At 35.3% G+C, this 12,655-nt stretch overlaps 1 protein-coding gene across 1 annotated transcript in view; it reads left to right on the top strand.

Annotated features, from left to right (window-relative positions):
* Positions 1–4,474: 4,474 nt before the first annotated feature.
* The window catches only part of LOC106880480 (ubiquitin-associated protein 2), a 33,486-nt gene continuing 25,305 nt past the window's right edge, over positions 4,475–12,655 (top strand). Inside the window, exon 1 of the mRNA XM_014930425.2 lies at positions 4,475–4,660. Coding sequence (XP_014785911.1) covers positions 4,541–4,660 — 120 coding nt within the window. The 5' untranslated portion in view covers positions 4,475–4,540. The remainder of the gene's footprint in view (positions 4,661–12,655) is intronic.

The raw sequence follows: 12,655 nt of genomic DNA, 5'->3' as shown, positions 1-12,655 counted from the left end.
GTGTGTGTGTGTGTGTGTGTGTGTGTGTGTGTGTGTGTGTGTATTTCACTGACACAAATGTCCATGTACAAAACATTGCAGGTGCGCCACCTTTGATAAAAACTGAAAATAAAGTTTTTATGCCTTGTAACTCTTAGCACTACTCTCTCATAGAATGCATCGTAAGTGCTAGTTAATATGAATTCAATTACCATAATGGATTGGTTTTTTTCTCTCGCATTTTGTTCGCCATTTTATTGTAAAAAAAAAGTTCCAAAGGTTGCTCTATAAAAGTGTTAAATTTAGATTGTTGTACAAAAATAAAGTGAAATTTTTTAACTTAGATACTGTGTTCCACTTGGTAGTTGAAAACTAACCAGTAGTGATTACATTGCATAAATGAGCCCCTAAAAGTAAACTGTGCAACGTTTTCCTTCATCTCGACAATTATTTATATTGTCAGTAGAAACCAAGCAAAGCACTAGCTAAATAAAATGAGTTTGTTCTGCTACGGGTATGGAGAGCTGTGTCTGATGTTGCATGAAAATCTACTCTTTTAGTACAAAACTAAACTACCCATCCGGAGTGGACAAACTACTTTAATACGGTCCTTCATTCAAGAAATCCGACTATCTCATGTTGATATTTAAGATATGTTAAACATTCAGCAATAATTGTAACAATACTATCACCACTATTATTATTCTCTAGTGGGTAACCAAAATGTCGTCCAGTCCTACCACCTCCTCCGATAATCTTAATACAAGATCAGCTTAACTTCAAAGATTAATAAGATTGCTGTTTTTATATACTTTAATCAAATCCGACAATTATCTGTTTCTTTTGTGTTATCGTCTCCTTTTTATGAATCCTCATTTTTTAGGTGAACATTTAGAACGGAACTTGGATATTTTTACTTTTTGTTCTTCGTAAAATATATCCTTGTTTACATTCATCTCACACCCCCTTTCCTCTCTCTCTCTCTCTCTCTCTGCATGTGATATTCGCCTAACCTTATTTTTTTCTATCGATTTGGATTTCAACTAGAGTCGAACTTTGTATTTTGCTTTGGTTCCTGTAAATCATTGGAATTAGTCCTTGCGAATCGTTCTTATTTCCACAATACCGTAACCAATTAAATATTTTGTTTTGAATTCCACACACACGAAACCGAGTAAAACAAAACAAAAAAAAATGTATATTGTCACCTAACCTAGAAAAACTGTGTCGCTGCAGGTACTCCTCCGGATTATCACATTCATTTTCTGAATCTTTGTATTAGTTAAATTAATGAATTACATACAAAACTATTATCTATCTGACTATTTCAATATTACTCCTGATTGTTTGCTTTTATAATCTGTGACTTATTGTATTGTTAATTGCATTCATTTTCGCTAAATTAAAAGTTTTTCAATTGAGTAGACCTATATCAAAGGCATTCTACCTATGACCATCCTATTATTTTCTAGTATATGGAGAGCCCAGGACTACATTATTTGTCCTTTTTATGCCAGAGGGGTGTGATGAGTTGGCGGAAATTTAATTGCCATTTTTAGCAAGTCAAGCAACTTTAACTCGATCATGTAGTGCAGTAATTCTCAACGTGGCGCGTATGCCGCATCGGTGGGGCGTGGGATCCATTTTTCTTTAACTTGGAATTGTAAAAATCTGTTTTTCACAGCAAACATTCTCAGCCGAACCAAGCTAATCCCTCCAGCCAAGCACACTTCGAGACGTGTTTTCTACTGTATAGAGCTATTCTAATTCCCTAGTGTAGATATTTCTTTTAGGAGAGTGTATAATTATGAAATATTAAAATTAATTTTTTTCCAACCACCGATGGGGCATACATTTTTCTGGAAAGTTATAGTGGGGCTTAGGGAGAAATAGGTTGGGAAACACTGATGTAGTGGATGGTTTGTTATTAGTATACGAATAAAGTAGCACTATCAAAACAAGGAACTGTGATATGGCAGTCGTATCGGTAAAAGTTTACCGTCGTATCTTGGTGTATATGCCATTGTACACATCATTTTAATTAGAAAACTAAAGTTTTATTGTCCTGGTAGGGTCATTACTGCATGGCATAATGACCATCTTGAAATAGAAAATTTGTTTCAATGTACAAATTCACATCAGGAATCTTGCAAACCAAATTCAAAAACAATAGTTTTAAATGAGAAATTGTTAGCCTTGTTGACAAGAATTATAAATTGCATAAAAGTTTTAATTACTTAAAAAAAAAAAACAAGTTTATCCCTCCTTTGTGAAATATTCCTCCAATTTTTATGTACTCTCCATACTGGTTAATTTCAACTCACACACACATTTAAAGACTATGTATTGTAAAATATTGAACTGTATTGAATTTTTGTAAAACAAACTTTAGTTAAAGTTAGGCTGGAAGTTGGACTTGCTGAGAGACTTAGCTACTTAAGCCAGTTGACCTGTCAACTTTGGTTAATATTTGTCAGTTGCTCCTTATTTTTTGGTGTTGTGTAATGATCATTCATTTACTTGTAATGTGACTCAAAAACCTTTATTAAATTTATTTATTAAAATATATTTAAATTTCATAATGCTTATTTTAGCAGCCTTTTTAAGATTTAGAAAAAAAAAACGCTGTAAAGTATATTTATGTTTTTAGAGTTAGCTTTGACTTTTAGTTAAATTTTCTGCCCTCCTCCTCCTCCTCTTCCAATCGACTTCTAAAAAAGTAGTTGCACTAACCTCAGTTGTTTGTACCTCAAATGACTGCAACTAACCAGACTCTCACTTAAGCATAATTGGCTTTTAAAAAGTTTACCAATATCTCTACTCAGATAGATGTAGTTTTATCTTGAAACCAACCATTTAAAATTTCTGTTCATTTCATAAACAGGTTAACTGTTAATATAACAAGGAAAGTGAGGGAGTTCCAGTTGTCTCTAGCTCATATGTCGAGGTTGAATACAGTCATCATTATATAACTTTGGTTTTCTATGCTGACATAGGCAGGATGATTTGACAGGAACCAATGAGCCAGAAGGCTTCACCAAGCTCTGTTATCTGTTTTGGCATGGTTCCTACAGCTGGATGCCCTTGCTAACACTTAACCACTTTACAGAATGTGCTGGGTGCTTTTTTTATTTTTTGATTTGTGGCATGAAGTCACTAAGTAACTTGCAGGCCAAGACCCCTCAACTAGGAGAGTAGTGTTGAGGGACTAGAAACATAGCTACTTCAGGTAGAGAGAAAGGAAGTGATGGGAAGGGGGAAGGGGCCACCCAAGTTACAGGGAGGTATATATAGTGAAGTGAACCGGGGGGTGGGTGGAGAGGATGTGAGTTAACAAGAGTGAAAGAGTGAGAGCTAGAAGTGGGGAGATGTAAGGAGTGGGTACTGGTAGTGAAGGGGAGTCTTAGGAGACCCTGTTGTGAGGAAGGGATTGAACAGGGATATTGTATGCAGGTTTGAGAAGTTAATTGGAGGGGAGGAGGATATCGCAGTGGTAAGCATGGAAGTGGGGTGCATAGATCTAGATTTTATTTGGTTGGATGGGTCATCTAAATCTATCAAACTTCATTGTGCACTTATGCCATTGTTGTGTAGAGATGCTGTATGGACCTTTGCTACATGTTTTCATTGTATTAATTTAGGGATACCAAATGACAGTGTGTGCAGTTGTTTTTGACAGCATCTGGTATCAGTTATCCAAGTTATCACAGTCATATGAAGAACTGGAAATGGAAACAGAATGTTCTATCTTTGATAACTATTTTACAAAAATGTTGGATCAAGAAAATCTGCCAACAGATTATCTTTCCTCTTTGAAGAAGTTCTGACAGCAGGAAGATCTGTTGATGGTAGGGTACTTGCAGCTGTGAAGGTACTAAATTGTAGTATATTTTTCTGACAGAGGGGTACCTTCCAGTTATATTACAAATGATGCTGTCTCTAAAAGATTTGATAAAAATTACTTAGGTGGTATTTCCATGGTGTAGTCATTACAAGTAGTAAATATTACATTGCACAGAAAATAGTCCTATGATAGGCTGTGTAAAGAAACTTGCTTCCCAGCCACATGGTCTTGGGAACAAGTCCCAATGCACAGCACCTTGGGTAAGTGTCTTCTACTATAGCCCTGGGCCAATCAAAGCCTTGTGAATCAATTTGGTTAATGGAAACTGAAAGGAACCCATAGTATGTAAGAGTGTTTTTATACTTGTGCCTCTTTGTCATCATGTGGTTATTGTAAATAATTAATCATTTCCAATATTTTGCAAAACATGTCTGGTCGGAGGGGAATATTACCGTGCTTGGAAATAGGGTAAGGGTTGGCAACAGGAAGGGCACCCAACTGTAGAAAGTCTTGTACAGGGAACTGGACTTGAAAATTTTTGAATATACTTTCAATTGACGTAAAGGTATTGATAACATTTGTGCTTTTTAATCAACTAGAAGTTTACAAATTTAAAATTTTCTCTTGCCTTTTGTTTGAAAATACATTCAGTTCCCTTTTTTTTTTTCATGTTTCTTTGCAGGTTTTGTATATAAGTGTTGTATATAATAAGTGTGTATGATGAATACAGCCTTGAGCACTTCGCGTGCCAACAGTAGGAATAGCAAGGATAAGTCAGCTAAAACTGCAACACAGGCACATAACACAATGAAAATTGATGGCCCCCCCAAAGTACAAGTAAGTTTTTCTTTGTTTCATTTATAAAGGGCTTTGAAAATTTCAGAAATGATGCTTTTTTATTATTTCACTAAAAATATAGTTCTTAAAATGTAAATTCAGGTAAGTGTGTGTGTGTGTGTGTGCACAAGCACACGCATATATGTTATTTAATAACAGTTTGATTCAGCTCTCTGCATCTTAGTTTAGTGGACTCGTTAGACAAACTAAGCTTGTTAGGCTAAGGTAACCAAATGGTTTCTGGAGACTGGGCTGCTATTGATCAAGGCAAGTCATATGGTATTGTTTGCTATAGATATTGGTATGAAAGCAACATCAGTGCTTATCCCAATCTGTATTTCTATGACTGCATACTTAGACAAGATGTGGGGCCTCTCTGTCTGGGAAGTGGAGTGAGAATTGCTGGCAATACCAGTATGCCAATGTATGTGTGTGGGTTAACAACATTAGTTCATTGATGCATGTGTACATGTATACCTGGGTTTGTATATCTGGAACATGTGTGTATCAAGTGTGTGGGTGAGTGCATGTACAAATGTATGTACATACCTGGTATGCATTTATTAGTATGTCTTTTGAATACATCTGGTATGTGTGGTATATGCAGATCTGTATTTGTGTATATATGTATGTGTGCATCTGCATGAATGGGTGAGTGTATGTTACATCTGGTATATGTGTATTTACATATCTCTATTATTTGTGTGTGTAATGATGTGGCAACAGTATTTTTGAACAATCAAATTTGTTGAATTAAGATTTAGCGTCGCAAAGGAAAGCATATATACACACATATAAAGACAATTATGGCAGTCCATTGGTCATGATGGCAAGAGTTCCAGTTGATCCAATCAACAGAACACACGTATCCTTAATGTAGTTCTCAGGGAGATTCAGCATGACACAGAGTGTGACAATGTTGGCCCTTTGAAATACAGGTACTACTCATTTTGGCCAGCTGAGGGACTGGAGCAATGTGAAATAAAGTGTCTTGCTCAAGGACACCACATGTCACTGAGGATTGAACTCAGAACCTAATAATTGTGAGCCAGATGCCTTAACTACTAAGCCATTTGCTGGAAGATTACAGAAAATACATAAGGCTGAACGGTCTGAATGGTTAAGTCTGTTGTCTCAACAGGCAGCAGAAGTTAAGTACCCTGCCCTTGCATATGGGGCAGCCAAGCTTAGGGTGGTATATCTGAATTGTCAGTGACCAGTGGCTTGAAGTTAGCTAGGAAGGCTCACCTCTGGTGACAAGTTTGTTTATATTTTTGATGGATATTGCAGGATACTAGAGAATATGAAGTCTTTTGCAAAGGTTGAGCTGGCAGTTGCAGGCTATGGATGTGTAAGGTGGGGCCCTGTTAATAATACTCCATTAGATGTCATGGGGGTCATTCTGGAGGTTTCAAAGTCTCCAGATAGAGCAGGACAAGATGGAGTTTTCACTATCCCTGCATCTGAGGGGAGTGCATATGATGTGTATGCTCTCCTTTGAAGTGACTGACCAGCATGCCTGTCTAGTGCTTTGTAATGCCATTGTATGGTGTGGGGTGACTCTGTAGAAGCAGGATCCTCTCAGAGTGTAGTCAGTAGGGCTTTGGCAGTTGGAGGTTGTGTATGTGTGCTTGTCTGTTGTAACATGCAATGCTAGAAGTGATGTTGTCTAAGCAGGAGTAACTAATTTTAACATTGTTTAGGTTGAAGAGCTTATAGTAGTTACGATCTCTAGGCAAATGCTTCTTAGCCAATGACAGGATGCACCTAGCTATGTTGGTTGAAACTTACTATATTAAATGGAGGGTTGTTGTCACATCCAGTGTGGACCGTCTCTTTTTGGGAGCCACTACTCTCATAGGTTAGTGCTAATATGCAGCATTTGGCAAAGTTTTTATAGTTGGATGTTCTTTCCTAATTTGTCAGTCTACAGTGCACAGGATGTCATTTTATGTATATATTTTATATTATACTTATTTCAGTCGTTAGACTGCAGCCATGCTTGGGCATCACTTTGAAGAATGTTAGTCAAATGAATTGACTCTAGTATTCATCTTTGTTTTTAAGCCTGGTACTTATTCCATCAGCCTCTTTTTCCAAACCACTAAGTTACAGTGGCAGGGGTCAAACACAGACAGTTTCACACACACACACACACATGCATACAACAGTCTTCTTTCATTTTCCATTGACCAAATCCACTCACAAGGCTTTGATTTGCCTGAGCTTATAGTAAAAGGCACTTGCTCAAGGTACCATGCTGTAGGACTGAACTTGGAACCATGTATTTGGGAAGCATGTTCCTTACCACACATTCCAAGTGAAGCTGCTTTGCAATTTGCAGTACTAAAGATCTTTGCAAACTGAAAAGGAGAATGGGAAAAAGTGATGGTTTTAGGTGATGAGAGATGGTATAGTATGATAGGAGGAATAGATTTATTGAGGTGGTGGTGGAGAAACTAACACCAAAAACATTGTTTGTTGGGTGGGTATATGATATGAAAAGAGGGAGAGATTGGTGTTGGGGTTTAGTGAGAAAGTGAAGGACAGAATAGTAAGAATAGTGAGGTAGATTGTGTAGAGGGGGTTTGTTAGGTCAAGATTATATGAAAGATGGAAAATATGAGAATGGTGAAGATCTGAAGAGGGACATAGAAGAAAATTGAGGTAGGGGTTGTGGGGATGGGCTAAAGGGGTAGGAAACAATGCATGTTGAGCACAGAAGCTGTAGAAAGATATTTGTGTGTACATACACGTATACATTCATCCCTACATAAATGTACATCATTTAATGTCCTCCATGCTGGCATGAGTTATGCTGTTTGACAGGAGCTAAATTAGTCTGAAGACTATTGAGCTTTTGTTTTTCTTTTGCATGATTTCTACAGATGGATGCCCTTCCTAATGTTAACCACTTCACAGAGTGTGCTGAATTGTGTGTGTGTGCGCGTCACTGGCACTAGTGAGGTTGCCAAGTAACTCATAAGACAAGACTCTTTGATTGAGTGGGGGAAGGCTTATACCAAGTATTGGGAGGTAAGAGTATGATAGGATATGAACCAATGTCTTGCTGTCAAGGAGATACATGGTTATTCCAGTTAGAAAAAGAGAAAATATGGTGGTAATAAAGTATCAAGACCCCCTGAGGGTAGGAGAGTTTAAATGTGTGGGAGACAGGGGCAGGTAAGTTGCTAGAGAACACAAAAGCCCCCTTGACTAAGTGGGATTGTTGTAGAGAGAGGGGGTGGCTTTATGCCAGGTGTTGAGAGGCTAAAGTATGATAAAAGGACAGACGCAGTCATCTTGCTTTTAGAGAAGAAACCTGGCTAACCTGCATTATATGAATAGTTATGGCTATGTGGTTAACGAGTTCACATCCCAACCATGTGGTTTTGAGTTCAGACTTACAGTGCAGCATCTTGAGTAAGTATCTTCCACTATAACCTCAGGTTTACCAAAGCCCTGTGAGTGAATTTGGTAGATGGAAACTGAAAGACGCTTGTCATGTATATGTGTGGGAGTTGGTGTCTTCCTTGTTTTGGCATTGCTTGTGAATTGTAAACAAGTGTCACCATCATACAAATGTTTCCAGTCTTCTGTAAAAACTTGTCTGATCTTGGGGAATTATTACCATGCTTGGAATAAAAGCAGGTGAGGGTTGGTGACAGGGAACACATCAAGTTGTTGAAAATAAGCATCAACAAATTTCATCCGACACATGTAAGCATGGAAAATTGGAAGTTAATACAGTGATAGTGATGTGTGTGTCCTTGTCTTCACATCACAATAGTTGTAAACGAGTGTCTTTAAAGAGTTGTTTTTCATTTTCAATCTTCTGTGAAAATGTTCTGTCGTGCTAGCTATGGAGAAATATAGGAAACTTGGTGAGGGTTGGTGCCAGGAAGAACATCCAGCCATAGAAAATGCTTCCATGAATTCCATCTGACCTGTCCAAGCATGAAAACGTGGATGATGAAATAAGTGCTCTAATGATGAAGTGAGTGCTCAACTCTGCATTGGTGGAGATATATATATATTAAATTCAAATTATGATAAAAGTAAACAAACGAAGTTTGCTTTTAGAACCATTGAGATGTCTTAGAAAGTTAAAGAAGTGATTTTTAAATTCTCAGATGCAGGATAATGCTAATAATATAGCCTACCCGGCCGACAACACTTTTTTCTGCAAATTAGGGGTAGCTTATCCTGTTTAGGCTATATTATTAGCATTATCCTGTGTTTGAGAATTTAAAAATCACTTCTTTAACTTTCTAAGACATCTCAACGGTTCTAAAAGCAGGCTTCATTTGTTTGTTTACATTTATCATAATTTGAATTTAACATATAATAGCGTCTCATAAAGCGAGATTTCTATACATCTTAAATTTGCAGAGAAATCTGTAGTGTGGGCAGTTTAGCTTAATCAGTCTTAGACCACCAGAACGTGTAATCATGGAGGTGTGAGTTCGTGTCTCATAGCTGGCCGCCAACACTTTTTTCTGCAAATTAGGGGTGGATTATCCTGTTCAGGCTATATTATTATTATTATATATATATATATATATATAAATCATTATAAATATACAGGGATTAGCAATTGAGTTGCTTCTCCAACATACTGAAAATTTAGAAGTAGCAGTCAAAGAACTACTGATTCCAAACTACAAATTTTCTCTAAAGTGGATGGTGATATTTATGGCACACATAGAACAAAAAACCGGAGGGAAAAGCGTAAACAAACCAAGCCTTTAGTTAATTGGATACGAATCGTTTCATGGTTAAGTGAATGGAAATTTCACTATTCCAATCTTCAGCCTCAATATTCTGATAAATTTGAAAGTGTCTCTAAAAAAAATTTATAATGATAAATAGTCTTACCGATAAAGGTTTTTTCATACTGAACTACTTGGCAGAATTGTTAATTATTAATTCTATTATTAATTGACGATTCTCTGCCCTTATTCTTGTATATATATATATATATATATAGGTTTGATTACTAACAGTAGTTAAGCTGTTTAGGATTATTTTGTTGAGCAATTTTAGCCAACTAAATTTTGTATAAGACTTGTAATACAGCAATTACTGAATTCTGCTCCATAAACTCATGAGTAAAGTGTCTTTTTTATTTTCACTATTTTAAGTGAAATCATTCAGTTTTATTGTATATTACATTATTATTAGTAGTATTTCATATGTTGAACTCAGTAGATTGAAGTTGGATGTTTATGAAAAGTCCATGGTACCATTTTGTTAGTGTATCCTCTTTCAGAATGTATACATTGAAAATATCCAGGTTGCAACATCTGCTAAAACATTTTTTTTTGTTTTTGTAAGAACAAGTAATGTATTAAAGCATCATGTAGTGTTAATGGAGAACCAGAATATTAGATTGGGTTAATATCTCTGGTTCCTCTTTGTTTTTGATGTGTTTCCAAATGTAGAGGAGGAGATTTACTAGATTCACTGTTTAACCTAAAATTCCATCATACTGTTGTGTTACAAGAAGATATTAAAGTCTCCCACTCAGTCAGTCACCATTTGTTTCATCTCGGATGGGATTGTATGCCTAAGAAGCTTATCTCCCAACCATGTGATTTCAGGTTCAGTCTCACAGCACAGCACCTTAGACATGTGTCTTCTATAGCTTTGGGCCAACTAAAGAAACTGAAAGATGCCCATTGTGTGTGTGGGAGATTGTGTACCTTTGTCTTGACATCATATGATGGTTGTCGGTGAGCATCACCATCATAAAAGTGATATGGTTCATTTCCTTGTTTTGGAAACAAGTGAAGGTTGTAGACAGGAAGAGCATCCTGTCATAGGAAATCTGTCTCAACAAATTCCATTAGACCCATATCAGCATAGAAAAGTGGACATTGAAACAATCGTAACAATAATAATAATTAGTGATCATAAAAGAAAATCCTGATTTGTTTGTATAAATCCTGATTCATTGTCTATGAATGTTGATTGAATGTAGATTGTTTTACAGTTCCAGTATTTTATATTTTGTGTAGTTTATTTTCCAACCATGTAATTTTATGTTGGACCCCACACTATAGAATTAAAGTTAGATATATATAATACAAAATGAAGATTATTTTAGGTGAAATAATTAGGATGAACCAATTAGGAAAGGAAAAGGTTTTACACACGATGTATATGTATTGGAGAAGAATGTAAATATTAAGAAATTAAAATCTGGGTTTCTTCAAATTGTTTGATATTTAGTCTACCTTGAGTTACATACACTCTAGTTATCAGAAATACAAGGAACCACTGATTAGTCTAGCACTAGTGTTCATCAATGAAATATATTCTGTGTTGTCAGAGGTACAAAATTCTTTATTTTATTTCCTCTTCATTTCTTGTTTCTGGAGGGAAAATGGTAACTTTATTGCTGTCATTTGGATTCGTAAATTGAAAGATTGGTATTTGACTTAAATTTAGATTAAAACAAATCTGATCCTTAAAAAATAAAACTAGTTTAAAGAAAATTTATAATCTGGGAATATTGTTTTAGTTTTTTTTTTTTTTTTCAATTAATTTTTGAAAATAATAATTTAGTAAAATAACCTTTGTCATTGTTAATTTGGTGTATATTGAAATGAAATTTTTATGAAAGGTTTCAATTTAGATCATTTAAAAACAGGAAGTTTGTACCATTGCACTAGGGGCAGTTTCATTGAGGTTTGTATCAAAAATGATTAATGATATTCAGAAATGCTCCAAACTGTATATGACTGGCATATAATTAGATCAGTCATGGTTATATGACAAGTTTAAAAGTTTATGTACTATCATATGTAGTTGAGTTATGTTTTTATCATTGGAAGCTCTTTTACTACTTATTTTCATTTTGGAACTACTTAGTATTCTATTAATATATTCAATTTACATGAATCTATTAAAACAGCAGGGTAATTGATTTTGCAATCGTAAATATAGTTGTGATTAAAAGCTCAGATATTCCAGTTGATTTTGTTACTCTCTGTATCGCAGTAATGAATTATGTCTTATATTCAAGAGTAGTGTGTAATTTTGGTGGTCATTCTTTTTTAATAAAAATATGGTTTGACTATAATAAACTTCATAAGTTTAAATTATACTCAGATAGTTGATTGCATATATTCTCATTAGCAATCCTCAAAGATTTGTTTACATGTATATAGCAAATTGCTGTATATTGAGTAATAAAATGTATGATGAACATTAATATTAAAAAACTAGCAGAAATACCCGGCTTTGCCCGGGTTAAAGAGAATAATGAAATCTAAAAACGCTGTCTAGACTACGCAACCCTCAACTGTTAGTAGCTACGATACCATATTTCTACATTAATAACTCTCCAATCCATGCCAGCATGGAACATAGACATTAAGTGGAATGCCAGTCTCTCATCTGGGAAGGCCTTGAAATCAATGTTACCAACTGGGGACTATGTGCGTCGCAGTGATAATAAAAAGACTCAAAGGAGGTCTGCAACGAAATAATTTTACTCAACACTTTGCAAGTGAATTAGTGGAGGCAAAGATGAGTCTCATTTACTTGACAATTTATGCACCACATTGCAGAAATCACAATGTAAGTATATCTGAAAGGGTAGTCTTACACTTGTACCGTTGAATTACAAATAATGCTCATCTGTTATGTTCGGGTTAAAATTTCATCAACATCAAAAATATATGAATTTTCATGGGAGTTATGGCCGTTATGATAGAATATAATTTCCAAATTTCATAAAGATCCATTCAGTACTTTAGACATAGTTTTGGATAAGAAAACAAATGACTAATGTGTGTGTTTGTGTGCATGTGTATGTGTGTGATGGGTGTATATATGTATAGATATCTGTATGCATGTATATATGTGCACATATTACATGTACATCTATATATATATACATCTACACATATGTATACATATACATGTATGCATATAGATCTATATCTATATATATATCTATACATATACGTGTACATATACATCTCT

Source organism: Octopus bimaculoides, chromosome 10 (assembly GCF_001194135.2).
Source record: "Octopus bimaculoides isolate UCB-OBI-ISO-001 chromosome 10, ASM119413v2, whole genome shotgun sequence".
Taxonomy (NCBI): Eukaryota; Metazoa; Mollusca; class Cephalopoda; order Octopoda; family Octopodidae; genus Octopus; species Octopus bimaculoides.
The sequence above is the reverse complement of the archived record's forward strand: the minus strand, read 5'-3'. Positions and strand labels throughout refer to the sequence as shown.